The 12,027-nt window shown below is 49.7% G+C and overlaps 1 protein-coding gene and 2 long non-coding RNA genes across 3 annotated transcripts in view; 1 reads left to right on the top strand and 2 right to left on the bottom strand.

The window, feature by feature from the left end:
- The window catches only part of LOC113882120, a 189,583-nt gene extending 181,160 nt beyond the window's left edge, over positions 1-8,423 (bottom strand). The window contains exon 1 of the long non-coding RNA XR_003508288.1: positions 8,337-8,423. This is a non-coding gene — a long non-coding RNA (uncharacterized LOC113882120). The remainder of the gene's footprint in view (positions 1-8,336) is intronic.
- On the bottom strand, positions 1,791-6,197 carry LOC113882121. The gene is made up of 2 exons (XR_003508289.1): positions 4,865-6,197; positions 1,791-3,998 (listed from the first exon to the last, which is right to left on the bottom strand). It is a non-coding gene; the product is annotated as an uncharacterized LOC113882121 (long non-coding RNA).
- Positions 6,649-11,708, top strand: SOX4 (SRY-box 4). Its single transcript, XM_027525311.1, has 2 exons — positions 6,649-9,956; positions 10,370-11,708. The coding sequence occupies exon 1, from the start codon at positions 7,443-7,445 to the stop codon at positions 8,886-8,888; it is 1,446 nt and encodes a 481-aa protein (XP_027381112.1). The 5' UTR covers positions 6,649-7,442; the 3' UTR covers positions 8,889-9,956; positions 10,370-11,708.
- The last annotated feature ends 319 nt before the right edge of the window (positions 11,709-12,027 follow it).

Raw genomic sequence — 12,027 nt, 5'->3', positions numbered from 1 at the left:
GCAGGGCCAATTTGCTTAGATTACCGTTCGGCTTGTGCACTTATTACACAATGTTATTACACAACACACAGAACAGATGGTGCAGCTCCTGAGCCCAGCAGCTGGAGGGGACGCTCTGCACACAGTAGGAGCACCATAAGCACTGATTGACTGAGTTCATTGACTCGAAGCCATCTTGCCCCCGGGCAATATCCTTACATCTCTCCAAGCTCACACCCTGGCCCGAGAGGCGTGAGCTCGGAGCAGATGGCGAGTGCCGGGTGCCAGGTGTGCAGCACGCTCGGCGCGGTCTGGGGCACCAGGTTCTTTGGTCCCTGCTCCTCCCCACCCCTCCCACTCCCACGAGTCGCCGTCGGCGCCACACGTGATGCCGGGCCAAGGGGGACCCGGGGAGGGGCGGGGAGGGCTGGGAACACGGAGCTCCGGTGCCTGGCGGAGCCCGCGCGTGCTGCGCCCGCCCCCCTTCCCCTCTGACCCGCGTCACCTGGCAGCCGGCGCGGCCTCCGCGCCTCCCCATCTTCCCTCTCTGCGATCGAGCGCCTTTCTCCCTCCCCCGCCCTCTTCCTCTCTTTCTCTTATCTTGACATTTCGCCTCGCTTCCCTCTGCCCACTCCCCGGCGGGTTTCCCTCGCAGGCAGGCGCGCCTGCTCCAGCCTGCCCGCCCCCGCACCACCTCCAATTGTAGGTCAACTCGCTGGCTCATGTTGGCTTAGGTGTGCTCTTGTTTAAGCGTTTTCCATAAGTGGGATCAGACGCTTTCCCCACGGGGCTCCAACTGGAATTACTTCTCCTTGGCTGTGGAGTTGGGGGGCGGGGGCGGGAATCCCGCGGGACGTGCTGCCATTCACGCCGCCCTGGGGTCACTGGGATGGCTTCGGGGCGCTCCGCGCGGGTTGGCAGCCCCACCCGGGCGCCTGCTCCCGGGGCCTGGCTGCCGCGGCGGCCTGCGGAAAGGCAGAAGCACGCGAATCCAAGGGGGACAAAGCGAGCCGAATCCCTCCAGAGCGTTTCGATTCTCAGTAACTGCGCCCGGGGCGCAGCCTCTATCGGTGATTTACTTGCCAGAAACTCCCTCCTCCCAGACCTGAGACCCGGAGCCGATTCCCGGGGGGCGTCGGTGCGCCCCTGCCAAGGGGCCCTGGCACCGCGACTCCCGCCCCCCTCCCCACCTTTCCCGCAAGAGGGAGGGCACCGAGACACGCGGAAGCCTCCTCCGAAGCCCCGGGGGAGGGGATGCTTGAAGACTCGAGTGCAACCAATTGTCAACCTCCCTTGGCCCTACAGCTTTTCCCTCTGTACGCCCCCCCGCCCCGCCCACCGCGCACACACCCTGTTCTCCCTCCCGCACGAGAGCGGGCAACTAACTGCACGCTCCACGGGACCAGGGAGGGGGTTGCCCAGCCCGGGTACGAATGTCGCCTGCCAGCCGGAATGTGGGTTCCAGACGCAGAGCGCACACGGGGCGGTGGGCTCTCTGGAGACCAGGGGGCCCAGGAACTGTCAGTTCCGGTCGGGGACGGAATGGGGCCCGGTGGCGGGGGGTGGGGGGTTGGTGGAGGGGATGGAGGAGCCGAGCGCCGGAGGAAACCACCTCCCCCCAACCCGGGCCAGCGCGGCCAATCGAAATTTCGAAGAAGGCTAGGGTGCGGGGGCTCGTGTGTGCCTGTGTCTTTGGCTTCTTCTCCGGGTCGTAAACCTAAACGGAAGACGGGTGTTAAAGTGTTGCTGACAGCATCGCCCGAAACCTGTTTACAGTAGGAAAGACTTTTCCCCAAAAAAGCACAGCCGGAGTCGATTCCAGTGTATTTCCTCCCTGTACCAGTAACCGAAAGACGAGGCTCAGCCGCCGCGGCGGAGCACCGCTGATCCCCGCCGACCCCTCGGCGCGCTCAGGGCAGGCAGAACGCGGTGCCCGCGCCACCGAGTCGCGGCGCCCGGCAGAGGGAAACCATCTTTTGAGGAGGAGGGGTGCCTCTGCTAGTCCTCGAGTTGGGCGCGCCTCCTCTGCAGCGGCTCTCCGAGAGAGCCTTCTAATTCGTTCCGGCTTCGGCAAGATACGGACCCGGCCATTGATGAGCTCCCGGTTCAGTGACTAGTTCCAAACGGGAGTCCTGGCGTCCCCAAGTCTCTGGGAGCTTCTGACAAGTGAACGGGAGGCGGCGGTTCGTTGCCCTAAACTCTTGACTTATGATTCAAAAAAAAAAAAAAAAAATCATCAGAATTCATCGACACACCCTATTAACCGCTGATCGTTTAAACTGCTACCGAAAGAAGATAGTGGAGGATGCTACGGGTTCAGGAGAGGAGGAAGCGGGGAGAAAGAAGTCCGACCATCCCCACGTTTTCCCACGTCTCCTCGTGGGCGCAGGGAGGCTCAGCGCTGCCACCTGGCGGCCGCCTCTCCCTGCACTGGGAGTCGGCTGATGAACGCGTAAACCCGGGTTCGGGGTGGGTGTGACTTGCTTCGGCTTAGCGAAATGGAGCAGAAGCTCGTGTTCCTGCTTCAAATCTACGTGGCCTGGTGCAAACACTTATTTCCTGCTTGTTCTCATGAGAAAATTGAAAGGAGAGGAAAAATGAGTTGGCGCTGGTATGAAATGCATACAGAAACCTACCAGGTGCCAGCCACTGGTTAGGAGGGGAGAGAAAATGGCAAAAATTTAATTAGAAATGCAGGATTCTTCTCTCTTAATTTTTCCTAAGAGTAAACATAATAATAAACGTGGACTTCATTTTACCTAAGACCCTATTTTAGTATTTTGCAAATAAGGATTACTTCCATACATTGTTTTTCCATACAACCCCCACCCCTCCGGGGAAGTCCAGTTCCAGTGCAATTTCATCAGCCCCCCAAAAATGAAGTGCAAGTTATATTTGTCTACTTGACTGAGAAGTAAATCAGCTTCTGATGGAAGGTTATTTTCCATAAAGTGTGAAACCAAAAAGCCTGGGGCCTTTCAGTTGGCAAAGGCCAATGACATCAAATTTCTCAGGCTTCTTCCCTGTCTGCTAAAGTAACAAAGACAGGATTTTTCCCCTCTTTATTTTCTTTGAACTGAATAGTTGTCAGGTCAGACCAGCTCTTACAATCACAGTTTCTATAACCAAGACAAGGAAAAATCTTGCAAATCACTGTGAATCCAAGAGATTTGTTAAACTAATTTCCCCTCAGGTTTTTTTTTTTTTTTTTCTCTCCCTCTATGCTATAGGAATATATTAAGCAGTGGGACAGAATGCTATTTCCATCTATACCACATACCATTTTATGGAAGCAGGATTTTTATGTTGTGCAGGTGTGTGAGAGCAGAAGCAATGAATTAGCAAATATTACATCTCAAATCGAGTTCCATTATTTAATGGAAAATAATTAAGAGGAAATATTTACCTTAATTCAAAATTTGGAATGTCTATCATCTTTGATAATAAATAAATTTCCTCTATTATTTTGAAACAGGATTTTTTTTTTTTTTTTTTGCAAAATTATCTTGGCTTACTGTTAATATGGCTTAGAGAGTAGCATTAAGAATCACTTCATGTACTACAAAGCCAGCAGAGGGAACACTGAGTACTGATTTAGTAGGGGCCACCAAATATCTGGTATTTGGGGAAGAAAAATGTTAGTAATGGAAAAACTGGTTACAAAGCATGTGAAGTTAGGTAATGAGAACACAGAAATCTTTTCTCATTATTTGCTATTGAGACCTCATACATTTCAGTGTGCACGTATCCAGTTGGTGAGAAAGATGTCTTTAATAAAAGGCCACTTGTCACATGTTTTCTTACATTTTAAGAGGGCTACTAACACATAAAAACAAATCTACTTCAGAAGTCTAAGCATTCATATATACTATAACAATCTTTTATGTCAATGGAAATTACTAATACCATATTTCTTCAATTCTAAGAGGAACTTTTTTCTTTTCAGATGTCTTACAACCATGGGGATGTCAGTTTCACTGGCAGTTGTTCTCCCTTAATAGCACGTGACCATGGTATGTCTGAAAGACATCAGTTAGATTTGTTGAAATATAGAAAATATACCTAACAATAGAAATAGGCCAGTGGCTATTTTTTAGTACACACATTAAGAAAAACAAATCTGCGTGTTTTAAACATAAAATCATTCTGAGTGCTTTAACTTCCACTTTTCTCTGATCTCATTCACTGGTAGAATCACAAATGGCTTTGGAAATATAATCAATGATACTGATTATTCACTCACTTTGACTGAAACATCACAAATTTAGTCACACCCTCAGATTATTAGTTGCTACAAATCTCAAACATAGTATTTATTCTTTTTTTATTCTGGTAAAATTATGGATTTTTAAAATAAATAATAAAATAAATAAATAATAGACCTCTTACAGTAATTTTTATGCCAGATTGAGAACATGTAGGGCTATGTTATAGTATGAATACCAAATAAAATGATGACACACCCAGCTTTGTTAGATGCAAAAGAGGTGTGGGTTTTTTGTTTTCAAGATTTGTTTCCCCTTCTAAAAGAAAAAAATATATATAACTTGGGTAGCTACTGGTCAAAAATTATTTGCTTCTACCCACAAAAACATTCTTGTTTGTGGTTGATCCTTAGAGATCCAGTCAGATGTTGCCAAAGGGTGTTCTTTCCAGTAAAATTCTACATCTGACAACCTGGGCCTCTCCCCAGCCTACATACTCTATAAGTTTGACAAGATTAATAGAAATCTGCTGCCCAGCACTAGTTTGATCAGAATTGAAAGCTGACTTAATTATGTTAGGTTAGCCCTACCTAACCACTTATCACTGGCTTATAGAAAAACAGTTTTACTATTATAGTTTTAAGGAATACCAATCTTTGTTATAATTTTAATTTTCATACCTTAGAACAAAAGAGATGTCTGTGGCCAAATTAACATGTATTTTGACTACCTGGGAACTTTTTTTTGCCATATTCTTCACAATGCTCTTCATGAGGCTTCTTTTCAAATCATCAGGATGACTGGGTTGCCAGTGTGGTCCTTGGATGGTTCACATCCATGATCTGTGATGATTTTTTCACATCAGTGACCTCCCTCGATTTTAGTCGAACAACATGCTGCTTTTACTAGAGGGAATGTCTCTGGAATCTGAATTATCATGAAGGATAATATAGTATTCACTGAGGGCTTACTATATATCAACCTCACTGAACTCCCACAAAACACTATATAAAGTAGTTCCTAGTGTTCCCATATCACTGATGAGGAAAACTGAGACTTGGTCACATCCCCAGAGTCACAAGACTAGTAAGAAAGACTAGCAGCAAGGTCTAATATAAATTCAGAAGTTCCATTCTTTTTTGCTACTAGTTATCATTGCCTTTTACAGTGTCTCTTTGCTTTGGCCTTTTAATTCCATTTGATTGAAGTAACGAACATATAGGAGAAAATATAAAGGAGAGGAGGAGGAGGGTTTGGGGAAGAGAGGATGAAGCGTGAAGCTATCTTTAATTTTGAAAATGTGGAAAACTAATACTTACAAAGTAAAGCTGATTCCCATCCTTTACTCACCATTATCTTCTTACACAAAACTACGGAAATTCTCCTATTAACTATGGAACACTGCCTATTGTGTTCCAGTGGAAAGCTCCTCTGTTTGGGCTACCCAGGATTTACCACTGTGTGTGCTGTGCTGTGTGCTCAGCCGTGTCTAGCTCTTTGCAACCCTGTGGATTGTAACCCATGAGGTTCCTCTGTCCATGGGATTTTTCCAGGCAAGAATACTGGAGTGGATTGCCATTTCCTCCTCCAAGGGGATCTTCCTGGCCCAGGGATGGAACCCAGTCTCCCTTGTCTCCTACATTCTCAGGCAAATTCTTTACCACACTGCGCCACTAGGGAAGCCCATCCAGGATTCAAAGGGGAGTTTAAATCATTCAATAACTATAGTTAACCCCTGTTTGGTTAAGAGAGCAAGAAATTATTGCCCCCCAAAATCCTCTTTCCTGCCTTCCAACAAACAGCACCAAAATAGCTCTGAAGGGATTAACACAATACATCAACATCTGTGCTGTACCTGGAATTGTTAAAATAATAGTGATGACAGGTGTCTAGGTACCACTTTCTTAATGGTTTTCAATATCTATTGATTTATTTTCATAGCTTTCCCTCCCTCTTTTACATCCTTGGCTTTATGAAGGAGCCGAGGAACAGATTTTGCACTAAAGGCTGATTCTCTATTCCAATACTGAAAAGAACTAATAAAAATAATCACTTGGCTTTTAAGCAGAAAGCTTCCATTTACAGTATTTCACCCTTCCCCCTCTTCTAAGCCCCTTGTTATCTAACATAATGGTTAGAATACATTTCCGTCTCTCCCCTTAATAATTTCATGCATTAACATCCTCTTCACACACCACACACACACACGCAGGCACGCACAGCAAAAGGAAAAAAGAGGCAGCAGAAATCTCAGCTGTACTTCTAGCCCTTTTAAAAAGTTTGCTCTGTAAATTGGAATGAGGTCAGATTTGGAGCTTCTCATTGCACGCGGAGATTATTATTGCATCGGGTTCCAAGCCAATGGGAAGCCCGGGGGAGGGGCTTGGCACGAGGAAGCGTTGGTTACAGCGGCTGATTGGCCGCGGCCAAGACTGGGAAAGGATAAAGAGGCGCGAGGCGGAATTGGGGTCCGCTCTAAGCTGCAGCAAGGGAAACCGTGTGTGAGAGGAAGAGGCCTGTTTCGCTCTGGGTCTCTAGTTCTTGCACGCTCTTTAAGAGTCTGCACTGGAGGAACTCTGCCATTACCAGCTCCCTTCTTGCAGGAGGGAGGGGGAAACATACATTTATTCATGCCAGTCTGTTGCATGAAGCCTTTCTGGCGTCCTACCTTGCAACAAAATAATTGCACAAACTCCTTAGTGCCGATTCCGCCCACAGAGAGTCCTGGAGCCAGAGCCTTTTCTGCTTTGCATTGTAAGAGAGGGACTAACTGATAGAGACTATGTCGCTTTCCTGAGCTTCTGAGAGCGCTCGCGAACTGGAATCAACTGCTTCAGGGGAAGGAAAAAAAAAAAAAAAAGACTTGCCTGGGAGGCGGCGAGAAACTTGTATTGGAAGCTTCAGCAACCAGCATTCGAGAAACTCCTCTCCACTTTAGCACCGTCTCCAGGACGCAGAGCCGAGAGACAGCGCAAACTGCGGCGCGGTGAGAGAGAAGAGCTAGAGAGAGGGAGATTCTCCAGCCTGGGAACTATAACTCCTCTGCTTGAGGCGGAGTGCTCCCGCCCCGCATCTTTTTGGAGACTTTTCTCTCTTCGCCCACCTCCGCCCCGGCCAGGAGTTGAGCCGCCCGCTCGACCGCCGCGCACGTCCCCTCGCTCGGCGTGCGCTTGGTCCCGGGAGCCAGGAGGGCCCGGCGATCGCGCCGCGGCCGCCGCGAGGGTGTGAGCGCGCGTGGGCGCCCGCCGAGCCGGGGCCATGGTGCAGCAAACCAACAACGCCGAGAACACGGAAGCGCTGCTCGCCGGCGAGAGCTCGGACTCGGGCGCCGGCCTCGAGCTGGGCATCGCCTCCTCCCCCACGCCGGGCTCCACCGCCTCCACGGGCGGCAAGGCCGACGACCCGAGCTGGTGCAAGACGCCGAGTGGGCACATCAAAAGGCCCATGAACGCCTTTATGGTGTGGTCGCAGATCGAGCGGCGCAAGATCATGGAGCAGTCACCCGACATGCACAACGCCGAGATCTCCAAGCGGCTGGGCAAACGCTGGAAGCTGCTCAAAGATAGCGACAAGATCCCTTTCATTCGGGAGGCGGAGCGGCTGCGCCTCAAGCACATGGCTGACTACCCCGACTACAAGTACCGGCCCAGGAAGAAGGTGAAGTCCGGCAACGCCAACTCGGGCTCCGCGGCCGCCGCCGCCTCCAAGCCTGGGGAGAAGGGCGACAAGGTCGGTGGCAGCGGCCACGGGGGCGGCGGCGGCGGGGGCAGCCACGCGGGGGGAGGAGGCGGCGGCGGCGCGAGCGGTGGCGGCGCCAACTCCAAACCCGCGCAGAAAAAGAGCTGCGGCTCCAAAGTGGCGGGCGGCGGGGTCGGCAAGCCCCACGCCAAGCTCATCCTGGCGGGCGGCGGCGGGAAGGCGGCGGCGGCGACCGCCTCCGCCTCCTCCTCGTCGTCGTCGTCCTCGTTCGCCGCCGAGCAGGCGGGGGCCGCCGCCCTGTTGCCCCTGGGCGCCGCCGCCGCGGCCGCCGACCACCACTCGCTGTACAAGGCGCGGACTCCCGGCGCCTCGGCCTCGGCGGCGGCCTCGGCCTCGGCCGGCCTGGCGGCCCCGGGCAAACACCCGGCGGAGAAGAAGGTGAAGCGCGTCTACCTGTTCGGCGGCCTGGGCGCGTCGTCCTCGCCCGTCGGCGGCGTGGGCGCGGGGGCCGACCCCAGCGACCCCCTGGGCCTGTACGAGGAAGGGGGCGCCGGTTGCTCGCCCGACGGGCCGAGCCTGAGCGGCCGCAGCAGCGCCGCCTCATCGCCGGCCGCCGGCCGCTCGCCCGCCGACCACCGTAGCTACGCCAGCCTGCGCGCCGCCTCGCCCGCCCCGTCCAGCGCGCCCTCGCACGCGTCCTCGTCGGCCTCGTCCTCCTCCTCCTCCTCGTCGTCGTCCTCCTCCTCCTCGTCATCGGGCTCGTCGTCCTCCGACGACGAGTTCGAAGACGACCTGCTCGACCTGAACCCCAGCTCAAACTTTGAGAGCATGTCCCTGGGCAGCTTCAGCTCGTCGTCGGCGCTGGACCGGGATCTGGATTTTAACTTCGAACCCGGCTCCGGCTCGCATTTCGAGTTCCCGGACTACTGCACGCCCGAGGTGAGCGAGATGATCTCGGGAGACTGGCTGGAGTCCAGCATCTCCAACCTGGTCTTCACCTACTGAAGGGCGCGCGGGCTGGGAGAGAGAGGGACGGGGCGGGTGGTGGGGTGGGGGGAGGACCTGAGAGGAAAATGAAAAAGAAAAAGAAAAAAAAAAAGGCGAACAGAGAAAAGAGTTGCAAGAGAAAAGGGAAAACAAGAGGGGGAAAAAAAAAAAGGAAAAGGAGAAAAAAAAAAAAGTGAGCAGGGCCGGCTTCGGCCGCGTCCGGGTGGTCGGAGAGCAACGCCACGGCGTCTGGGGACCCGCGCTCCCAACCCCCATCTCGCCGGCCGGAGAGACGCGGCGGAGGCGGAGGTAGACAGGGGCGACCTTTTATTGTTGTTCTTGGTGTTGTTGTTGATGGCGAAAAAAGCGACTTCGAGTTTCCTCCCCTTTGCTGGAAGAGACCCCCCCCTCACCACCACCACCACCAGCCCTTCCAACGAGCTTCCGGACTTGTGTGCACCCCCGGCCAGAAGCCGAGTTGGTAGTTTTCTAGCGACTGAAGGAATCGTCTGTTCCTCTCTGATCGCTCCCTCGGTGTTTTGGGGCTATTTTACTTGGTTTTTTGTTTTTTTGATCCGGAGGGGAGGGGGACTCCGGCATGCCCCCGGAGGGGTTTTGTTCTCAGCATTCTCGCCCCCATTCTCCCCCCACCCCCCACCCTCCCAAGAAGACCGAAGGCTCCGGGGCGTCGAATTTGACCGCTTGCGGGGATAGGGGAGTCGCAAGGGCCCCAGCGCCGGGACTGAAAGACTCCACGCTGGCGTATTCCCGTTTTGTTTTTGGAGGGCTTTTTTTTTTTTTTTTCCCCTCCCCCTCCCCCGCCTCCCCCCCCCCCCTCTTTTTTTGCCTTTTTTTTTTTTTCTTCCCCTGCCCCTGCAGCCAGAGGAGGAGACGTTGAGTGACCGGCGCTCGGAAATGACCCGAGAACCTAGTTGGAAAGCCACACCAGCCAGGACGAGGGGCGGGGAGGAGAAGGCCACGAACTGGAAGGGGGGCGAGTAATAAAACTGAAATGGATTTGCACGTTCGGGAGAAGGTGGCGGCGTCTCCTGGGCCTCCGCCTCCTGCATCTCTGAAACCAGTGAGGTGAGACTTCACGGCCCCGCAGGCGCGGAGGAGAGGAGACTGTTCGATGTGGTACCCGGGGCAGTGGAGGGCGAGTGGTGTCGGGGGGGAAAAAAGGTTTTTTGCTTCTCTTAATCGGAATCGTGATGGTGTTGGATTATTTCACTGGTGGGGTTAATATAGCATGTTATCCTGTCTATCTTTTAAAGATTTCTGTATTAAGACTGTTGAGCAGTTTTTAAAATAGTGTAGGATAATATAAAAAGCAGATAGATGGCGCTATGTTTGATTCCTACGACAGAAATTATCACCAGCTTTTTTTCATTCTTAACTCTTTAAAGGATTCAAACGCAACTCAAATCTGTGCTGGACTTTAAAAAAAACCAATTCAGGACCAAATTTTTTCTCAGTGTGTATGTGTTTATTCCTTATAGGTGTAAATGAGAAGACGTGTTTTTTTCCCTCACCGATGCTCCATCCTCGTATTTTTTTTTCCTTGTAAATGTAATCAGATGCCATTTTATATGTGGACGTATTTATACTGGCCAAACATTTTTTTTCTTATTTTGTCCCTTTTTTTTTTTTTTTTTTGCTTTCTTTTGCTTTGCTTTCTTCTATTTACTTCCTTATTTCTTCTTTCCTTACTTTCTTTTTTCTTTCGTTTCTTTTTTTTTTTTTTGGTAGTTGTTGTTACCCACGCCATTTTACGTCTCCTTCACTGAAGGGCTAGAGTTTTAACTTTTAATTTTTTATATTTAAATGTAGACTTTTGACACTTTTAAAAAACAAAAAAAGACAAGAGAGATGAAAACGTTTGATTATTTTCTCAGTGTATTTTTGTAAAAAATATATAAAGGGGGTGTTAATCGGTGTAAATCGCTGTTTGGATTTCCTGATTTTATAATAAGGCGGCTGGTTAATATCTCACACAGTTTTAAAAAATCAGCCCCTAATTTCTCCATGTTTACACTTCAATCTGCAGGCTTCTTAAAGTGACAGTATCCCTTAACCTGCCACCAGTGTCCATCCTTTGACCTCAGCCCTATAAAAAGGGGAGGAGAATTAGCCAAACACTGTATGCTTTTAAAGAAAAACGAGTTTTTTTTTAAACAAAATACTGTTTTATGCAGAGGCTTTAAAACTGGTGCATTTACAGCAAAAAGGGATCCTGTAGCTTTAACTTGTAAACCACATCTTTTTTGCACTTTTTTTATAAACAAAAACGTGCCGTTTAAACCACTGGATCTATCTAAATGCCGATTTGAGTTCGCGACACTATGTACTGCGTTTTTCATTCTTGTATTTGACTATTTAATCCTTTCTACTTGTCGCTAAATATAATTGTTTTAGTCTTATGGCATGATGATAGCATATGTGTTCAGGTTTATAGCTGTTGTGTTTAAAGATTGAAAAAAGTGGAAAACATCTTTGTACATTTAAGTCTGTATTATAATAAAGCAAAAAGATTGTGTGTATGTATGTTTAATATAACATGACAGGCACTAGGACGTCTGCCTTTTAAGGCAGTTCCGTTAAGGGTTTTTGTTTTTAAACTTTTTTTTTGCCATCCATCCTGTGCAATATGCCGTGTAGAATATTTGTCTGAAAATTCAAGGCCACAAAAAAACAATGTTTGGGGGAAAAAAGAAAAAGAAAAAAAAATCATGCCAGCTAATCATGTCAAGTTCACTGCCTGTCAGATTGTTGATATATACCTTCTGTAAATAACTTTTTTTGAGAAGGAAATAAAATCAGCTGGAACTGAACCCTAAATCTTGACTTTTGTCATTATTATGCCCAAAGCATAAGATTGGAAGGGCCCTAGGGCTTGTAGAGACTACATCATCTGCCCTAGCTTTGAAACAAGTGAGTTCTCAGGCCTGTTACATGCCATCTAATTGAGGAATAAATCTCCTAAATTCCTCTCACTCAGATTGGGCAGGCACTAACCCTGAAACCATGTGTCAACTCTACACGCTTTCTAGGAATTTTCTGAGTTTACCCCCATTTAAATCAACGCCCATTGTCTTGAAATTTTAAAAAGAAGGGGAGGGGTAATGTGGACAGAATTCTTCACAGATAAAACCAGGTC

The sequence above is a fragment of the Bos indicus x Bos taurus genome, chromosome 23, assembly GCF_003369695.1.
Source record: "Bos indicus x Bos taurus breed Angus x Brahman F1 hybrid chromosome 23, Bos_hybrid_MaternalHap_v2.0, whole genome shotgun sequence".
Lineage (NCBI taxonomy): Eukaryota > Metazoa > Chordata > Mammalia > Artiodactyla > Bovidae > Bos > Bos indicus x Bos taurus.
Note: the sequence above shows the minus strand (reverse complement) of the source record. Positions and strands in the feature narration are given on the sequence as shown.

Coding starts and splice junctions, on each gene's coding strand:
- SOX4 (XM_027525311.1), top strand. CDS start 7,443: ATGGTGCAGCAAACCAACAACGCCGAGAACACGGAAGCGCTGCTCGCC.